This window comes from Aquarana catesbeiana, linkage group LG11, assembly GCF_042186555.1.
Source record: "Aquarana catesbeiana isolate 2022-GZ linkage group LG11, ASM4218655v1, whole genome shotgun sequence".
Lineage (NCBI taxonomy): Eukaryota > Metazoa > Chordata > Amphibia > Anura > Ranidae > Aquarana > Aquarana catesbeiana.
Genome location: NC_133334.1, coordinates 211,662,703 through 211,683,802, shown reverse-complemented (window position 1 = coordinate 211,683,802; position 21,100 = coordinate 211,662,703). Strand labels below are relative to the sequence as shown.

The window sequence follows — 21,100 nt, the reverse complement described above, 5'->3', positions numbered from 1 at the left end:
GGACACGTCCCCTCCCGTCGCCCCTAAAGAATGATCAAACGGCGGAACTGCTGCTATGATCGTTCTTATCGTGTACAGAATCGCCAGCTGGAAAGAATGACATCTGAATGATGCCTGTAGCTGCAGGCATCATTCAGATGTCCCCGCACAAAGTCAAGGACGTCATATGACGCCCTAAGGTTTTGAAGTGGTTAAGCAATTGGGTAAGTAAACCATTTCACATTTTTGCTTCCTTTGGTTCTCTGATTACTGGCTAACTGTCAATTACTGCCAGTTAACATTTCCCTATATTTTCTCAAAATCATCTGCAGCTATAAACGTTCTTTGCAAATGCTGTTAAATCCAAAAAGTACCCTAACCCCCTTTAGATGTACACATTGCCTATGCCACATCATAGTTGGATGGGAGAAATAGGCTAGGAGTATCCTTAACGAGGATGCTTTTAGGCTGGGTTCTCACTTATGCGAACTGGATGCAGGTTTCACCGCATCCAATTCGCATAGCAGGAGATTGTGACCGGCTCTCTATGGAGCCGGATCACACATCTCTGCAGCGGCTCCGGTGCGAAATGGACAGGAGCCCTGTGCGTCTTTTGGTCCGTTTCAGGTCCGAATTTAGCCCAAAATTCATGCTGAATTCAGACCTGAAAGAGTGAATGGAGATGCACCGAAGTCCTGCTGTGAGCCACTGTGTGTTCTAATGTGAATCCAGCCTAAATCTTCCAGCAATCTTGCAGCATTCTTTCTCCTTTTACTCACACATTTTCAGCAGTCACAGAAGGCTTATGGCATACAAATACAATATTTTAGGGTTGCTATTATTGAATTAACCAAGAGCAAAAAAACATAACAGAGCTTTGTAATGGAAAGCACATACCATGTTCAGCATAATGTTTCTCTAATTTCTCATCCAACATCTTGCAAATTCCGTCTCCAAAGTTTTGAAGTATTTTGGCCTCCTTTCCACTATGGAGGGGTAGGGGATACTTCTTCAGTGAGCTAATAGCCTATAAAGACAGAAGGACTTAATACATAAATATTGCTCATACAGAGGCATGATATTTTTCATATTATATTATTATTATTCAAAATAACTGAGTAACCAGCAATTCTAAACCATATATTTTTTGTGAACTGGAGTATAGAAGCATAAACACAAGTCTTTAAACCATACTGAAATATAAAGTAAGCGAGAACTTGCAGTCAGAAAAAAATCCTATTGAACCCTATTTACTGTCAGCTCCAGACCGGGCAGCCTCCACCTGAAGCTAGGCAAAGATGCACACTGTTCCTCAGTACACATCCATGACCTTTTGCTGGTTAATTTGTAGTATACAGAATAGGCACATTTCATATTGGCTGTGATGTGAAAATGAAAATCTGGCTCACTAAACAGAGACTACTATCGGACCTCTCTCCCATTTGCTTTGACCTTCCATCAATGACGCTCTGCGAAAGCTGCCTATCTGACATGCTGCTGGTTGGAAAACTCTGAAAAAAGTCAGGGTATCTGGCATTCATATAGTTTACAGATTACACCCTTTTCTGAAAATATAGTATCATGTCAGCTCACTCACTGGCGATTTTCAGAAGTGAAAACCTAAAGTACATAACATGAAATTTCACTCTGCAAAGCCCAATTATGTAAAGCGTGGTGCTTAGTGAAAAACAAGTACTCACGGGAAGGGTAATAAATGCAACTGGCAGAGAGGGGCAGGGCAGATAAACTGAAATGTATGAACTTGTGTTGCGGGGCCTCTGCAGTAAAATGCATGACATAAATAACTGAAGCTGCTGATGTATCAATATTCCCTCGTACCTGAAGAAAGATGTTAGTTGTGCACAATCAGCCAACAGACCGTACACACGGTCGGATTTTCCGACGGAAAATGTGTGATAGGACCTTGTTGTCGGAAATTCCGACCGTGTGTAGGCTCCATCACACATTTTCGATTGGATTTTCTGACACACAAAGTTTGAGAGCAGGATATAAAATTTTCCGACAACAAAATCCGTTGTCGGAAATTCCAATCGTGTGTACACAAATCCGACGGACAAAGTGCCACGCATGCTCAGAATAAATAAAGAGATGAAAGCTATTGGCCACTGCCCCGTTTATAGTCCCGACGTACGTGTTTTAAGTCACCGCGTTCAGAATGATTGGATTTTCTGTCAACTTTGTGTGACCGTGTGTATGCAAGACAAGTTTGAGCCAACATCAGTCGGAAAAAATCCATGGATTTTGTTGTCGGAATGTCCGAACAAAGTCCGACCGTGTGTACGGGGCATTAGGCTCCATGCACACTGGCTTAAAAAACATTGCTTCTACAGGAGCTTTGTGTTCTGCCTGTAGAAGCAACTCAATGTTATCCTATGTGTCCATGTACATTAGGACGTTAAGAGGCATATTTTGAGCTCAACTTTCAGAGGCAGAAAAAAAAAACCTTCTGGTTCACGTTTCTGATTGGAGCTCACTGGCAGAAAAAAACTTAAAACTCTCCTAAACTCATCTAAACTGTGCACACTGGGCTTTTTTTAAGCCCAGTGTGCATGGAGCCTAAGCCTTCACATGATGAACAGACATGTTCTGAGATTGAAGGCATTTACAAAATACACATCATCCCAGGATTTTTGGATTGCGAACAAAATCATTTTTTGGAGTACAGTATGGGACACAAGCTCTTTAATCATTACAGCTGGGTTATATGCAGTTATCTTCAGGCGATTATACACTGACAAAAAAGAAAGATGCAGGGACATCATCCTCTATAACCCCCTAACACTCCTAGCTAGCCTCAGTTTTTGCAGCAAGCAAAAGGCAGATCACAGAAAACAGAAGAGGGACCCGTGTCCCGCACTCTACTCCAAGAAAATGATTTTACTGATGTAGCGATGGTGGACTATAATCGTAATACATGTTTCCTCGTCATTCCCTACCTGTAGTTGTGTCTCTTTAATGCTGGTCGTCAGTGACTGTCATCATATTGGTGAGCCTAACACAATGGTTTGTGGGATTAGTAGTCTTTCTGACCAGCGATTCCATTGCTTAACCATACACCGGCACCACACATCCTAGGGATTTTTGCTACCAGTCAAGGCGATTTCTGGAAAAGCCTATAAAGGAGACCGGAGATCCGCCCCACGCTCTCTTCTTCCTGGGCCTTGCGGAATGCACACCTCTCTGTGACGGGGAGAGAGAGGTTGCGGCCTACTATGCAGTGTCCAAGTGATTCCAGCCTGGCCTTGGAAGGCCTAACTCTGCTTGCTGTTCATCAGACATCTACGCGGCACCAACTCAGAAGCTGGACATCACGTTCATCTGCACTCCACACCCGTGGGTCATCGCTGGCTGCTCCACTGACAGACGTCTATTCCCGTGTCGCTGTCTGCAAGGCATTTGGTTCGGTTCAGTCATTGGTGAGAGGGCAATTGCCCAGCTTCTGCAATCTTTCCCTGGTTACTTTATTTGAACACTGTGTACAGACACCTTTACCTTGGGAACACTTTACTGCAATTTCTATTTGAACACTGTACATAGACACCTTTACCTACAACCATTTTAGGAGTACCATTAGCCCGTTTAAGCCAGTCGGTCTGTTAATGCATCACTGTGCCTTATTGGATATAATCTAATGAGCTCCAACTGCCGGTGAAGACTATCAGGCCTGCACCTCAGACATTGCTGATGTTACTATTTAAAGGGCCCTACACTATCCTTATTCTGTCTGATCTCTCATTAGAAACAAAAAGGTTGAATAGGCCAGCCCGGGGTTCCCCTTTAGAGTGTAACCAACTGCATTGAAAATTTAACCCTATATTGTCCTACAGGTCATGCTTCAGGTGGGATCTAATTGTACATACGTGTGTATTATATCCTCCCATTGTTAAAACTGTTCTTAAGCGGTCTTTGGGGGAATTCCTCTACTGACTCTGGGCTGTTATCCAGAACTTGGTTGATCTATTGCCCTTCTCTTTTGTAAATTAATACTACTTTGCTTATTCCAGTAAAGCTGAGATAGTACAAATATATTGACTTGTGTGACGTGTCATTTAAAGGTGCTTGTGACACATGTCTGAACCCGGAGTGTCAGGTGGGTTGGAAGGTTCACAGGGTCATGTCGATGCAGATGAGCAGGTATATCCAAGCAGTCCTCAAGGGGACTGTAAATCAAAAATCCTACTTCCTTGGTGGTACAGTACAAAACACAAGTCATTACCATTGGGACGTCCAAAAGCATTTCAATTGAGGGGTGTGCAATACAGTAAACGATGACAAAAGGCCCACAAAACAACGGGTCAAGAAAGCTTGACAGACCCAGAGAGCAGCTTTTAACTCCTTATGCCTGAAACTGGCATCAGAAGAGGACTGAACATACACCTGGTAGAACTTGTGAACAGAAACCCAGATGGCAGCCTTGCAAATCTGAGGAACAAAAGCTGGATTTCAAAAAGCCCATGAAGCACTAACAGATGTTAGAATGCACCTTAGCAGAAAAGGGAAGAACCCTATCCTTTAATCAAGTAGTCTTCAAACTGTGGCCTGGTGCTGGATGTGCCCCCTTGCTTGCCTCTATCCAGCCTTTGGGGCACTATTCCTCCCACCATTACGAGACACTGTTCTTCCAACTGACATTAACAATGGGGCCCCTTTTCTCCCATTGACACCAACAATGGGGCACTATTCCTCCCAATGATATGAGCAACGGGGCACTATTTCTCCACCTAATAGCAAAATGTGAGGTTTGCACCCACTGATGCCAGGAAAATTTCCACTCCCCCTAGCCACAGTCCAGCCCCCCCTAAAGTCTGAAGGACAATAAACTGGCCTGTTATTTAAAAAGTTTGGAGACACCGGCTTTAAACCATATGCTTGTCTGATCCACCAAGTAATAGTGGAGTGACAAGAAGGAAGGCCCCTCTCTGGGAACCTGATTGCCTAAAAGCAACAGTAGCTGAGAGACAGACTCTCACAGTGCGTATTATGTCAATACAGTGGAGAGAACGTTCCCTGGGATGCTTTGGAGCAGGACTTAAGGAAGGACAATATTCTAGGTGAAGTGGAAGCAACAGTCCACTCTAGGGTGGCAGGAGGCTTTAGGCCTCAAGACAATCATGTCCTTGTGCAATACTAAGAATGGCTCCTTACAGTATAAGTCAAAGACCCTCTGTGCAAAAGTGACAGCAGCAAGAAAGGCCACCTTGTGAGTTAGGTCAGACAAAATAAATATCTCAAATAGTCTCCAATGGTGGCTTCGGAAGTGCTGAGAGAACCAGACTAAGGTTACAAGGAGACACGGGAGAATGTACAGGGGAAAATATGTGCACAACACACTGAACAAAGGCATAAACTAGAGAGTGAAAATCAAGGGTGCTTTGAACAGGACAGCCAAGGCTGAGATTTGCCCTTTGATGGTACTCAAAGACAGATGCTGATAAAGACCAGACTGGAGGAAGGACAGAATAGGCTCCACTGAGTACTTTCTAGCATGAAATTTCCCCGACTCGCACCAAGCAAAGTAGCCTTCCAGGTGCAATAGTAAACTTCGTGAGAAGTTGACCCCTAATGCCCCATACACACGATAGGAAATTCCACCAACAAAAGTCCGATGTGAGCTTTTGGTCTGAAATTCCAACCGTGTGTATGCTCCATCGGACTTTTGCTGGCGGAATTTCGCCAGCAAAAGACTGAGAGCAGGCTCTCTATTTTTCCATCAGAAAAGGTTCATATCGGAAATTACGGTTGTCTGTATGATTCCGACACGCAAAAACCCACACATGCTCAGAATCATCGCTTCGTATGGAACTTCCCTTTTCTAGTACCGTCGTACGTGTTGTACGGCACCGCATTGTTGACGGTCGAAAGTTCAGAGAACTTTTGTGTGACCGTGTGTATGCAAGCCAAGCTTGAGCGGAATTCCGTTGGAAAAAAACATCCAAGATTTTTCCGAAAAAATTCCGATCGTGTGTACAGGGCATTAGCCTTCAAAAAGGTAGGGTTGACTGAGTCTGGTAAGCTTTTTTCCCGTAAAGCGCTCTCTTCATTGAAAGTAAAAAACCTTATACTGTAGGTGCAGCTCCCCTCCCCCCAGCCCCCCCAAATACTTACCTGAGCTGATCTTGGTCCAGCACTGTGTACAAGAGCAACGGCGCTGCTCTTTCTCTCCCTCCTCACTGGACTCAGAGAGCAGCGGGAGCCATTGGCTCCCACTGCTGTCAATCAAATGCAGTGACGAGAGTGGGGGGCAGGGCTGAGCCACACTATGTATGCCAATATAAGCACACAATGTGGCTCGGAATTGAGCCTGCACAAGTTACACCCCCCAGCAAGCAGCTTGCAAGATGGGGGGTACTCAAAGAGGGGAGGAGCCAGGAGCGTGAGCTGGGGACCCGAGAAGGGAAAGATCGGGGGCAAGTATAACATGTTTTTTATTTTAGAAAAAAGCAACTGAACCTTTAATATGACTTTCAAGTTAGTGACGGAGAAGCAGAATAAACACTTTAGAGAAACGGCTTCCCTAATTACAGAGCTAAGTTGGCAATCCACCACACCAGGGAAAGTCCAATCTTGTGGGTCAGATGCATGGACTGGTCTAAGGACTGGGCCTGTTAGATTAATGCTGCCAAAGTGTTGTGTTGCAATGATCTGGAGTGAAACTGGGCATACAGCACAACCTTGAAGAAAGCAATCCAGGCACAAAGTGACAGCATTTGTCCCAGGGCAGGAAGATTCTAGACAGGAATAGGGCTGCAACTAACAATTATTTTCATAATGGATTTGTTGGTCAGTTGTTTTGAGTAATTCGATTAATTGGATAAAAACCTCAAAAAAAAAAGAAAAAAGGGAAGTACATCTATATGCAGTGGTAAATATAAATAACCAGCTATAAACTTAGGGAACAAAATTTGTAATCTACTCTGAGAAGAACAGCCAGAAGATACTGTATATATATATATATATATATATATATATATATATATATATATATATATATTATACACACACACACACAAACACACACACAGTGGGGACGGAAAGTATTCAGACCCCCTAAAGTTTTCACTCTTATACGGTTATATTGTAGCCATTTGCCAAAATCATTTAGGTTCATTTTTTTCCTCATTAATGTACACACAGCACCCCATATTGACAAAAAAAAACACAGAATTGTTGATATTTTTGCAGATTTATTAAAAAAGAAAAACTGAAATATCACATGGTCCTAAGTATTCAGACCCTTTGCTGTGACACTCATATATTTAACTCAGGTGCTTTCCATTTATTCTGATCATCCTTGAGATGGTTCTACACCTTCATTTGAGTCCAGCTGTGTTTGATTATACTGATTGGACTTGATTAGGAAAGCCACACACCTGTCTATATAAGACCTTACAGCTCACAGTGCATGTCAGAGCAAATGAGAATCATGAGGTCAAAGGAACTGCCTGAAGAGCTCAAAGACAGAATTGTAGCAAGGCACAGATCTGGCCAGGGTTACAACAAAATTTCTGCTGCACTTAAGGTTCCTACAAGCACAGTGGCCTCCATAATCCTTAAATGGAAGACGTTTGGGATGACCAGAACCCTTCCTAGAGCTGGCCATCCGGCCAAACTGAGCTATCTTGGGAGAAGAGCCTTGGTGAGAGAGGTAAAGAAGAACCCAAAGATTACTGTGGCTGAGCTCCAGAGGTGTAGTCGGGAGATGGGAGAAAGTTGTAGAAAGTCAACCATCACTGCAGCCCTACACCAGTTGGGGCTTTATGGCAGAGTGGCCCGACGGAAGCCTCTCCTCAGTGCAAGACACATGAAAGGCTGCATGGAGTTTGCTAAAAAACACCTGAAGGACTCCAAGATGGTGAGAAATAAGATTCTCTGGTCTGATGAGACCAAGATAGAACTTTATGGCCTTAATTCTAAGCGGTATGTGTGGAGAAAACCAGTAACTGCTCATCACCTGTCCAATACAGTCCCAACAGTGAAGCATGGTGGTGGCAGCATCATGCTGTGGGGGTATTTTTCAGCTGCGGGGACAGGACGACTGGTTGCAATCGAGGGAAACATGAATGCGGCCAAGTACTGGGATATCCTGGACGAAAACCTTCTCCAGAGTGCTCAGGACCTCAGACTGGGCCGAAGGTTTACCTTCCAACAAGACAATGACCCTAAGCACACAGCTAAAATAACGAAGGAGTGGCTTCACAACAACTCCGTGACTGTTCTTGAATGGCCCAGCCAGAGCCCTGACCTAAACCTAATTGAGCATCTCTGGACAGACCTAAAAATGGCTGTCCACCAACGTTTACCATCCAACCTGACAGAACTGGAGAGAATCTGCAAGGAGGAATGGCAGAGGATCCCCAAATCCAGGTGTGAAAAACTTGTTGCATCTTTCCCAAAAAGACTCATGGCTGTGTTAGATCAAAAGGGTGCTTCTACTAAATATTGAGCAAAGGGTCTGAATACTTAGGACCATGTGATATTTCAGTTTTTCTTTTTTAATAAATCTGCAAAAACGTCAACAAATCTGTGTTTTTCTGTCAATATGGGGTGCTGTGTGTACATTAATGAGAAACAAAAATGAACTTAAATGATTTTAGCAAATGGCTGCAATATAACAAAGAGTGAAAAATTTAAGGGGGTCTGAATACTTTCCGTCCCCACTGTGTGTATATATATATATTTTATCTAACAAAAGTGAGTACACCCCTCACATTTTTGTAAATATTTTATTATACCTTTTCATGTGACAACACTGAAGAAATGACACTTTGCTACAATGTAAAGTAGTGAGTGTACAGCTTGTATAACAGTGTAAATTTGCTGTCCCCTCAAAATAACTCAACACACAGCCATTAATGTCTAAACCACTGGCAACAAAAGTGAGTACACCCTTAAGTGAAAATGTCCAAATTGGGCCCAAAGTGTCAATATTTTGTGTGCTCACCATTATTTTCCAGAACTGCCTTAACCCTCTTGGGCATGGAGTTCACCAGAGCTTCACAGGTTGCCACTGGAATCCTCTTCCACTCTTCCATGACGACATCACGGAGCTGGTGGATGTTAGAGACCTTGCGCTCCTCCACCTTCCATTTGAGGATGCCCCACAGATGCTCAATAGGGTTTAGGTCTGGAGACATGCTTGGCCAATTCATCAGTTTTACCCTCAGCTTCTTTAGCAAGGCAGTGGTCATCTTGGAGGTGTGTTTGGGATCGTATCATGTTGGCATACTGCCCTGCCACCCAGTCTCTGAAGGGAGGGGATCATGCGCAGCTTCAGTATGTCACAGTACATGTTGGCATTCATGGTTCCCTCAGTGATGTGGAAGCTCCCCAGTGCCGGCAGCACTTATGTAGCCCCAGACCATGACACTCCCATCACCATGCTTGACTGTAGGCAAGACACACTTGTCTTTGTACTTCTCACCTGGTTGCCACCACACACGCTTGACACCATCTGAACTAAATAAGTTTATTTTGGTCTCACCAGACCACAGGACATGGTTCCAGTAATCCATGTCCTTAGTCTGCTTGTCTTCAGCAAACTGTTTGCAGGCTTTCTTGTGCATCATCTTTAGAAGAGGCTTCCTTCTGGGACGATAGCCATGCAGACCAATTTGATGCAGTGTGCGGCGTATGGTCTGAGCACTGACAGGCTGACCCCCCACCCCTTCAACCTCTGCAGCAATGCTGGCAGCACTCATACATCTATTTCCCAAAGACAACCTCTGGATACGACGCTGAGCACGTGCACTCACCTTCGTTGGTTGACCATGGTGAGGCCTGTTCTGAGTGGAACCTGTCCTGTTAAACCACTGTATGGTCTTGGCCACCATGCTGCAGCTCAGTTTCAGGGTCTTGGTAATCTTCTTATAGCCTAGGCCATCTGTATGTAGAGCAACAATTCTTTTTTTCAGATCCTCAGAGAGTTCTTTGCCATGAGGTGCCATGTTGAACCTTCAGTGACCAGTATGAGAGAGTGAGAGCGATAGCACCAAATTTAACACACCTGCTCCCCATTCACACCTGAGACCTTGTAACACTAACGAGTCACATGACACCGAGGAGGGAAAATGGCTAATTGGGCCCAATTTGGACATTTTCACTTAGGGGTGTACTCACTTTTGTTGCCAGTGGTTTAGACATTAATGGCTGTGTGTTGAGTTATTTTGAGGGGACAGCAAATTTACACTGTTATACAATCTGTACACTCACTACTTTACATTATAGCAAATTGTAATTTCTTCAGTATTGTCACATGAAAGGATATAATAAAATATTTCCAAAAATGTGAGGGGTGTATTCACTTTTGTGAGATAATGTATATATACACACTATTAGAGGCTAAATCTGGTACAGAGTAGCCCCGATTCTCCTCTTCTGGGGTCCCCCACTGGCGCTTCTGGCTCCTTCTGCCTTCAGAGTGCCCCTATAGCAAGCCGCAAAATATAGTATAGAGTGTCCCTATAGCAAGGTAAAAAAAAACCTTCTGCCTTTAGAATAACTTAAAGTGATTCTAAAAGGTACAAATATTAAAAAATAAATAAATAGCATGTTACACTTTCCTGCTCTGTGTAATTGTTTTGCACAGAGCAGCCCGATCCTCTTCTTTTTGGGTCCCCCGCCACCGCTGTCTGCTCCTCCCCCCTGCTGAGTGTCCCAAATAGCAAGCCTCTTGCAATTGTCCATTCACACATACAGCATGCCTTGACCCCGCCCCCACTCTCTCCTCATTGGCTTGCTGGCTGTGATTGACAGCAGCAGGAGCCAATGGCTCCTGCTGCTGTGTGAGCCAGTGGGAGAACCAGAAAAGACAATGCTCTCATGCACATCGCTTGATCGAGATGGGGCTCAGGTAAGTAAGGGAGGGCTGCACCCAGAAGGTTTTTTAGAATGCATTAAGGTAAAAAAACTTCTGCCTTTAGAACTACTTTAACCAGTTGTTGACCGCCTAAGCTATGCCACTGTGTGCAGAATCATGAATAGATATATTTTATATATATATATATATATATATATATATATATATATATATATATATATATATATAAATAAATAATTCTGCATTTTCGGGTAGGGGGTGCACGCCTGCCCGGCTGTGCTGTGATTCATCACAGCACATGCCGATCACCAGGTCCCAGACAATGATTGACCGCTGGCACCTGGTGATCATCTCTGAGCGTTACTGAACACAGCTATGTGAATGTAAACAACACAGAGCTGTGTTCAGTGACAGGGGATGCTAAGCAGGGAATGAAAACTAGATCCCCAGTAAAAGTAGCACACAGTACGCACAAACACTTGTTGATCGCCCTATGTTAACCCCTTCCTGCTCAGTGTCATTAGTATAGTGACAGTATATAGTATTAGCACCGATCACTGTAATAATTTAATAGGTGATGTCAGTGGCAGTTAGCTCCCCCCCAGTGTTAGTTCTTGTCAGATTGTCCGCCACACTATCTCTGTTTGCTGATCGTGCCATCACTAGTACAAAAAAAAAAAATGTTTTAAATTCCAGTATGTATCCCATAGATTGTAGGTGCTAAAAAACTTTCACACAACCAAACAATATACAATTATTGGGATTTTTTTTAACCAAAGACATGTAGCAGAATACATTGTGACCACAATTTACGAAGAGATTTTTTTTTATTATTAAATGATATGTTTCATAGCAGAAAGCAAAAAAATAATGGGTTTTTGTTTTCAAAATTTTTGTTCTTTTTTCGTATATATTATAAAAAACCCAGAGGTGATCAAATACCTCCCCAAAAAAGCTCTAAAAATTGACGTTTGGGTACAACACTGCATAACCGCCATAGGCGTGCGCACAGGGTGTGCTGTGTGTGCCTGGGCACACCCTAATCACCCCGTGCTGTGCTTATTCCCCCTATTTTACCAGGGGCTGGTAAATATTTAATTAACCAACCATTTCCTTTTCTGAGTGATCTGTACCAATCGCTCCTGTCTTCATTATTAACTGAAGCATAGTAAACTATGTTTACTGCAGGCTGCAGAGAAAGGGACTGGGGAATCTCTGTCCTCAGTTTCTTTCTCTGTCTGAAAAGTGAGACATCAAGGGTCTGTTTAGATCCTTGATATTTCACCAACACCCCATAACAAGCCTCCTAAAACAAAAATTGAAAAAAAAACAATCAAAATAAATAAAATAAATAAATAAACAATTGTAAAAAATAATAAAACGCTACTGACACCAAAATTTGCTTCACTGACATCGCCCACTGCTCTGCTGATATACACATGTGTGTTTGTGCTCTGCGGTGCACATCCTAATGCAATAGGCTGTGCACACCAATGATAACCGCACAATTGTCAGTTAAAGTGCTGCATAGCAAAAAATGGCCTGGTCATGAAGAGGGTAAAACCTTTCACAGCTGAAGTGGTTAAATCACTTCCTTCTCCTGTCCAGGACTATGTGTCCCATGAGGCATTGCTCCTCACACAATCACATTTGCAAGGTCTCAGGCACATACTGACTATATGGACGGTTTACTGAGCTGTATGTGTGCTGCACTGTATTTTCTAAAATATAAACAAGTAATGCATTCTATATGCAGGCCAACTAATCTGCTGACCAACTAATCAATTATGAAAATAGTTGACATCTATTTTGATAATAAATTATAATTATGTTGATTAGTTGTTGCAGCCCTAGACAGGAACATGTCTATCATAAGACCCAGGTACTCCAAACTGTTATGCCCCGTACACACGGTCGGATTTTCCGATGGAAAATGTCCGATCGGAGCGTGTTGTCGGAAATTCCGACCGTGTGTGGGCTCTATCGAACATTTTCCATCGGATTTTCCGACACACAAAGTTGGAGAGCAGGAGATAAAATTTTCCGACAACAAAATCCGTTGTCGGAAATTCCGATCGTGTGTACACAAATCCGACGGACAAAGTGCTACGCATGCTCAGAATAAATAAAGAGATGAAAGCTATTGGCCACTGCCCCGTTTATAGTCCCGACGTACGTGTTTTACGTCACCGCGTTTAGAACGATCGGATTTTCCGACAACTTTGTGTGACCGTGTGTATGCAAGACAAGTTTGAGCCAACATCCGTCGGAAAAAATCCTAGGATTTTGTTGTCGGAATGTCCGACCGTGTGTACGGGGAATAAGAATGGGTCCAGCAATGACTTCCTCAGGTTGAGGATCCAACTAAAGTCTTGTGATCGAATCCAAACTGTCTGCTGAATGTTGGCTAACAGGGACAGGGAGGACTGGTACTTTAACAGGAGATCATCCAGATAACCCACAATATGAATCCCCTGAGCACACAGAGCCAAGGCCAGCGCAACCATAAGGTGACTTAGCCCCCCCCCTCAAATGTTGTTCACCGGGCTCCGCTGTTCAACCTGTGAGCCCGATGTGGTCATGTAGGGTGTTGCTTAGAAGGGCAGCAGGAGATCAATGGACCTCTGTCTGCTGAGCCTCCTTCCTGTGCACAGACCATGTGTACAGTATGCCCTCACTTCCTGGTCCCGATCTGTCAATCACCGGAATTAGTGCCCGGTGAAGCGGCTGATAGAACACATACAGTGTTCTATCAGCTGCAGTGGTGTACAGAAGAGACACCCAGAGTCTAATAGACCCAGGATGTCTCATAAAGCAGTGGTCATCAACCCTGTCCTCAGGGCCCACTAACAGGCCAGGTTTGCAAGATAACTGAAATACATCACAGGTGATATCATTTGCTGCTCAGTGATTGCAGTATTCTAGTCTGCATCTCCCCAAGGTAATACATAAAACCTAGCCTGTTAGTGGGCCCTGAGGTCAGGGTTGATGACCACTGTCATAAAGGGAACCTGTCACCTATATGCTATCACATAGGGGGCTATTGGTCCTCTATGTGATAACAATAAAGTAATGTAAAATAAAAATAATCAAATAGATTAAAAACATAAAAAGAAAAAATTTGAGCCCCAATCCCTCCCACATACACATAGGTGTTAGGTCACCTACGTAGGAAAACGGCGATTACCCTACACGTTATATATCACAGTTCACAGCCCACGTTGGAGTGAGGGAAAAAATGTTAGCACCAGAGCTCCTGCGTAACTGTAAACTAGTAACCTGTAGGGGCTTTTAAAGCATTGACTTAGAAAAAATATAGAGTACTGAAGTTTTTGCCATCATGGGCGCATGCAATTTTAACCTCCTCACGCCTGCGCTATAGCCAAAGGCGGCTACAGCACGGACCTAAATTGCCGGGAGGGTGTCCATGTACATCCTCCCAAACAGTGCCACCTATCAGTGCCCTTCAGTGATGCCCATCAGTGCCACGTCATCAGTGCCACCTCTCAGTGCCCACCAGTGTTAATTTAGTCGACTAAAATGACTAAAACATTTTAGTTGACTAAATGAATACTATTTTAGTCTACTAAAATACGACTAAAACTAAAACAATTGAGATGACTAAAATACGACTAAAAGTAAAAGCCATTTTAGTCAAAAGACTATGACTAAAACTAAATTGCAATTACTGAAATGTAATGGAGATTTTAGTCGACTATAATGTACTGGAGATTTAGTCGACTAAATAGGACTAAACCTAAAACAATTGCAGAAGACTAAAATGGGACTAAAACTAAAATGCCATTTTAGTCCTAAGACTAAAATTAACACTGATGCCCACCAGTGCCACCTATCAGTGCCACCTTATCAGTGCCTACCAGCGCAGCCTCATCAGCGCACATCAATGAAGGAGAAAAATGACCCCTATTTTATAACAAACTATGAAACGTGTTTTTTTTTCTCAAAATTTCTGTCTTTTTACGTTTGTTTAGCAAAAAATAAAAAAACTAGCAGTGATTAAATACCACCGAAAAAAATCTCTATTTGTGAAAAAAAAAAAAAAAAATGATAATAATTTCATATAAGTACAGTGTTGCATGACCGCGAAATTGTCATTCAAAGAGTGACAGTGCTGAAAGCTGAAAATTGTCCTGGGTAGGAAGGGGGTTTAGGTGACTAGTAAGCAAGTGGTTAAGGTTTGACATGCTGGGTATCTATTAACTTGGTACAGCCACATCTTTTATACAGTACCATAAAATTGGGTAATAGTTCGCATTTATATGCAGAAAAAAACAACTATAGTGTATTTTTTACTGATATTTTGAGTTTCATAAACCGTTGCGCCAATATCGTTATTCTTCAGGGTGTCTGCTCCAGAAAATATATGCTGTTTTTTGTGGGTTTTAAGCAATCTTCAGGCCTAAAATGATTTCTAAAACGTTAAAAAATTTAGAAAATGGCTCTGAGACTCTAGTGGTTAAAACACGGCTGCCTTCACACCGGGGTGTCGGCGGTAAATCGCCGCTATTTTTAGCGGCGCTTTACTGTCGTTTTTGCGGAGGTTTTCGGGCAAAAATGGGTTTAAACGACCCGCAGAGTGCCACTGCAGTGGTACTTCACCGGCAGTTCGGCGGCGCTGCCCATTCATTTCAATGGGCAGGGGCGCTTTAGGCTCCAAAGATGCTGCTTGCAGGAGTTTTTCTAAGGTCCTGCCAGCGAAACCCCTCAGTGTGAAAGCACCTGGGCTTTCACAATGAGACTGCAGGGGAGCCGTTTTTCAGGAGCTTTACAGGCGCTATTTTTAGCCCAAATGCACCTGAAAAACGTCCTCAGTGTGAAAGGGGTCTAACCGTCTTCCAAACCCTAACACTGCGCCCTCTCTCCTACCAAGCGCAGCGTGGAAGATTTAATATGCCTCTCACCTGCTAGCTGAGGGTAAGCAGGGGATGCACAACCGGGGGGGGGGGGGGGGGGGTGTATTACACACTACCTTTCTGGAGGCGGGCAAAATGAACCTTGCATATTCATGTGAAGTGACAGGGAAAGTGGCATGATTGAAAACATGACGTAGAGCGGAGGCAGAGTGTGAAACTCCAGTTGGTAGGCCCTGGAAATGACACTTAGGCCCCTTTCACACGGGACGGATCCGTGTTGATCCGCCCCGTGTTTATTCGCTGCTCAGCGGGGATCGCTCCGCTTTCCCCAGCTGAGCCGGCAGATGACAGGGCGGGACCCGCACACTGTGCAGGGACCGCCCTGTCAGATCTCCGCTCTCCCCTATGGGGGATCGGAGGAACACGGACCGTCTGTCCGTGTTCCTCCAATCCGCTCTGCAGACGGATAGAAAAATAGGATTTTCTTCCGTCCGCAGAATCGGACGAGAGCGGAGGCGGACGACATCGGGTGTTAGCGGATGTACATCCGCTGACACCCGCTATCCCATAGGGATGCATGTATGTCCGTATTTCATCCGAAAACGGATGGATGAAATACGGACATACGGTCCGCATGTGTGAAAGGGGCCTTAAGGCCTCATTTACACCATGTGCAGAGATGTAAGTTTTTCTGCACGTGTTCTGAAAGGGCACAAAAAAACAAACAATTGTTCTTAATGTGTTTTGTACACACCACAACACTGGTATCGCGTACAGATTTTTTTCTGCACAGGAATCTGCAACTTGTAAAAAAAGAAATTGATGTGACATCAACATTGTGGTATAACCAGGGCACACAACTGGCACACGTGAAAATGGATGCCAATGTACATAAAAACCTCACTGAAACGTGCATGAAAACAGATGTGAAACCGATGTAAACTCAAATCTTTGCAAGTGAAATCTGCATGGTTTTACCATCAGTTTTCATGCACGTATGGTGGACAACGAGTCATGTCCATTTCTCTGCCTTAAGCCAGGTACACACTGGCCGAATTTCGGTAACCAATGGCCAGTTAAAAAAAAAAAAAATGGCCGACATTCGGCCTGTGTGAATTTCGGTCTATCCGACAGAAGCCAGCCATTCACACCCCTGTCAGAACACAACAGCTCAGCAGGGAAGATCGCTGAACTCCAACCGGAGCCATCAGTTTTTTTTTTCCCACCAAGTTTGCACAAAAAAAAATTAAAAAATTGTTAGTGTGTACACGACTTTAGATTAGTACTTTAAAGCCTGAGAGGGCTGAAAGGAACCTGTAATCTCCTTGAGTTGCATGGATGTTCAGGTGACTATATGTTGATCCTACGCATGTGGATGGTGAGGAGACTCATCCTAGAAATCTGACAGAGTGGGGTTGATTTACTAAAAGTGGAGAGTGAAAAATCTGGTGCAGCTGTGCATGGTAGCCAGCTTGTAACTTCAGCTTGTTCAGTTAAGCTTTGACAAAACAACCTGGAAGCCGATTGGTTTCTATGCAAAGCTGCACCAAATTTTGCACTCACCTGCTTTAGGCCTGGTTCACACCTATGCATTTTCTTAGTGCGTTTTCAGTTTTGCAGAAACACACTACAATCCATTGAGCATGGTTTGCTACGGATGTTGTTCACTTCTGCGTATTTTATGGAAAGGGCCAGGGACTTTTTTCTGTTTTTTGGTTCCATAGACTTCAATGGATCAAAAGCGTGTATTAAAAAACACAAAATGCACCTGCAATATGCAAACTGCAACCTGCATAGGTGTGAATCAGGCCTTAGTAAAATCAACCCCACCTGTGTCTGCCAAGCCTTTCACACAGTGGAGAACAACAGCAAAAAAAATATGTGTCTAGCTGGAAGTGGATGGAGTTATATGGGAGATGTACCTTCAGCATTCTTTTTTGCTAGTGCCCAACCACTTGACGGTAGCTGCATATAAGTCAATGTTAATGGCCGAAGATCCTGTGTCCCATACTGTATGACTAAGAAATCTGACTTGCTTTTTTTTTAATTTTTTTTTTCTTTATTTAAAAGCATGCAGTCAAACATAACAGTATGACATGACATGCTAGAGTCAATGAAATCCATCATAGACAATACAACCATACTCAAGAATCAATGTCAAAGATGTCAACAAAATAACAGTCAGGGTTCCAGTACAGCAATATAAGGCTTCTGTAAACTGTGGGCAGCAGCCTCTACAACAACTACAGTATATCCTGTGACATAACCTGAAGTGTGGTGGAAGAAGACCAACATTAAAATTTAGCAGTCATGAACATACCATGAAAGAAAAACAAAAGAGAAACACTAACTAGCAGGTACCAAGCCACTACAAAGAGGGGAACGAGAAGTGAACGTAATACTATATGTGGCTCTTAGCCCCATCTTTACAGTAACAGCATCTAAGATCAGTGCATACCGATAAACTTTTTCTGAGTAATAGAGAGAAAGAAAAAAAATATAAAAGTGACACCCTGTCTAGGAAGTAAGTAGAGAAGAAGGGGTAAAGGTAGAAAAGGAATAAAGGATCGGGGGGGGGGGGGGGGGGTGCACTTCAGCGGAGTCGACGGTGCAAGGCGTCAGGGTCCCAGGTAGAGCTCTGTTTAAGCATATGTCAAATATTCTTCTGAGGACCAGAACATGTCCCAGTATAGCCAGCGTGTGTTATGTTCCTCCGTCCTGTCCTTAATGGCGGCTGTCAAGGGTTCCATCTGTTGAATATCATTCACCCTGGGAAACCACTGTGACACCAAAGGTAGAGATTGCTGCTTCCACAGGCTGGGGATGCAAGCTCTCACCGCGTTCAATAGATGTTTTCACAGGGATTTACAGTATCTCTTCGTGGACACTGGGGTCAAGTTTAGAAGCACTGCTGCCTGATTGTCAGTAAGGGAAAAGTCTGTAAGATTGTAGATGATCTGCATAACCTGAGGCCAGTTTCAGACAATCCCAGAAGATGTGAAGTACTGTGCCAGTCTGGTTGCCACATCTCCAGCATATCGTGCTATGTCCTGGGAATATTGACGCTAGAACTGACGGGGTCCTGTACCAGCGCATTAAGATTTTGAATGTGATCTCCTGATATTTCCTGCACAGGGAGACCTGTGGACTAAGAAAAGTATACGATTCTTTTGATCCTCCGAAAACAGTGTTAAGATCTCTTTCCACATCTGCAAATACGGGGAGTTGTGCTGAGATGCGGCTGCAAGCAGAATACCTTAAGCATAGGATAGAGATTTCCCCAAGGGCTCATCACCCAGGCAGTGGTCTTCAAACAAAGGGATTGATCTATGGAAACAAGCATGGTCTGGGAGGGACAGGAGAAAGTGAGACAACTGAAAAATCTTCCATTTGCCTAAGGTAGAAGAATTGAGGGCGAGATATAAGACAGATTGCTTGATCCACTCGAAAGGACCAAAAAAGGTAGAAGCTCTAACAAGACTTAGATCAGATTGGAGCTGAAAAGCTTTGTCAGAGAAACCCAGCACAAAGTCTGGGTGGCCGATAATAGGTGTCAACGGAGAGAGGAAGCTGGCCGTTTCAGCTAACCTGTAGTACCTGCAAAGTTCCAGCAATGTGGGTTCAATCAAAGGGTGTAGAGTCGAAAATCGGGAGTGAGAAACCCCAGGCCATGGAAGTCCGGCTAAAGAGAACGCTACTGAATCTTGTTCCAGGGATACCCATAAATTATGGGTGGAATGTCTACACCAGTCGACCACTCTGTTCACATGGATCACTGTGCTATAAGGATGAGCTCAGGCGTGTTTGCAAACAACACGTGCAGAGCCCGCCAGTCAGTCGGCACTGGGAAGCGCTAATCACAAGCAGTGAGACATTTCCCAATCTCTGCAGCCGCGCATCAGGACAATGTCTCACTGCTTGTGATTGGTGCTCCTCAGTGCCGACTTCCTGGCGGGCTCCGCACGTGCTGTTTGCGAACACGCCTGAGCTCATCCTTACTGTGCAATAGAGAGCCAGGTCGGGGAGGCCAACATCTCCTCTAAGCTTTGGTCACTGTAAGAGTGACCGCTTGAGCTGACTTGCTTTTGAAAGTACACCCAATTAAGTACAGATATTGTTCATCACAAAATATCCCATGTAAAGAATTTCTGCACAAAACAATTTGACAATTATCAGGCTGGTTAGGTGGCACCAATTACAGTACTGCTGCATCTTTTTATTCTCCAAGCCTTACAATTGTAACCATATGACAGCAATGTAAATCCAGACACATATGATAAACATATGCTGTTGATTTAGATGAAAGCGTTGTTCTTGCAATTCTTTTCTTTGCAGCATGCATATAAAAATAACTGAAAAGGTAATGTAATGTTTTGACAAAGTATGGAAAATGGCAATTTGTGAAGTTTCATATACAGTAGCTCATATGTATCACAATTTTAAAGCCCTAATGAACATTGTTTTGTCAAAATTAAACATATTGTTTTTGGATGTACCAAAATCACAGGTTTTTAATGTCTTACCTGTCATATCTGAGTAACACTGCCCCACTGCTACTAATACGGCCTGACCCCTTCCACCAGCCTGCAGCTGAGGACTGCTAATCTCACTGTAGAGGTCAAGCAGACAAGCATGCCCCATGCCGAGTTACACTACTGAAAGCTTTTCCATAACAAATCATAATAAATGTAGTTACTAAATGTATTCAAATGAACTTTGGAGACGTCTGATGAGACAAATAAAACCAGTAACAATTCAAGTCATATCAAACAACACTGATACCATTTTATATTAAAGATATATTTCCAAATATGAATTAGAGAGAATTAGAATCTATAAAATCAAGGAAGATAATGGTATTAGACACAGATGGCAGTGGAATAAATAACAAAAGGGTAGATTAATGAAACCAAAGAGAGAGAACCATATTCACATTAAAAGAATACAAGAAATGGACCGTTGTCTTTATCAACCAACTATGTAAGAAATAAACAACAAAAAGCCCAGTTGGAACAAAAGTTAAAAGTAGGATATTACAGAGAGACCAGCATCATACAAAATGTAAATAGCTAAAACCAGCTTTAAATATTCTGCCAGAGATACAGTACATGACATGTCTAACCAGAAGTAAATGAAGCAACCTAGATTGTAAACTCTAATGAGCAGGGCTCTCTGATTCCTCCTGTATTGAATTGTATTGTAACTGTACTGTCTGCCATCATGTTGTGAAGCGCTGTGCAAACTGTTGGCACTATATAAATCCTGCATAATCTAATAATATTCATATTATGCATTACTTTAAGGAAATGCCGATATATCTACTCTTCTGTATAAGAGTACATGCACATGGATCCATTTGGTAGTGCCGTCATTCTGGTATAGCTTTCACAAATAGGCTGAACAGCTATGC

General features: G+C 43.3%; 1 protein-coding gene across 8 annotated transcripts in view; it reads right to left on the bottom strand.

Moving 5' to 3' along the window:
• The window catches only part of MUS81 (MUS81 structure-specific endonuclease subunit), a 293,609-nt gene that overhangs the window by 186,642 nt on the left and 85,867 nt on the right, over window positions 1-21,100 (bottom strand). For all 8 annotated transcript variants that reach the window (XM_073605255.1, XM_073605253.1, XM_073605252.1 and 5 more), the window contains one exon: window positions 877-1,006. In XM_073605255.1, the coding sequence (XP_073461356.1) occupies window positions 877-1,006 (130 nt within the window). The remainder of the gene's footprint in view (window positions 1-876; window positions 1,007-21,100) is intronic.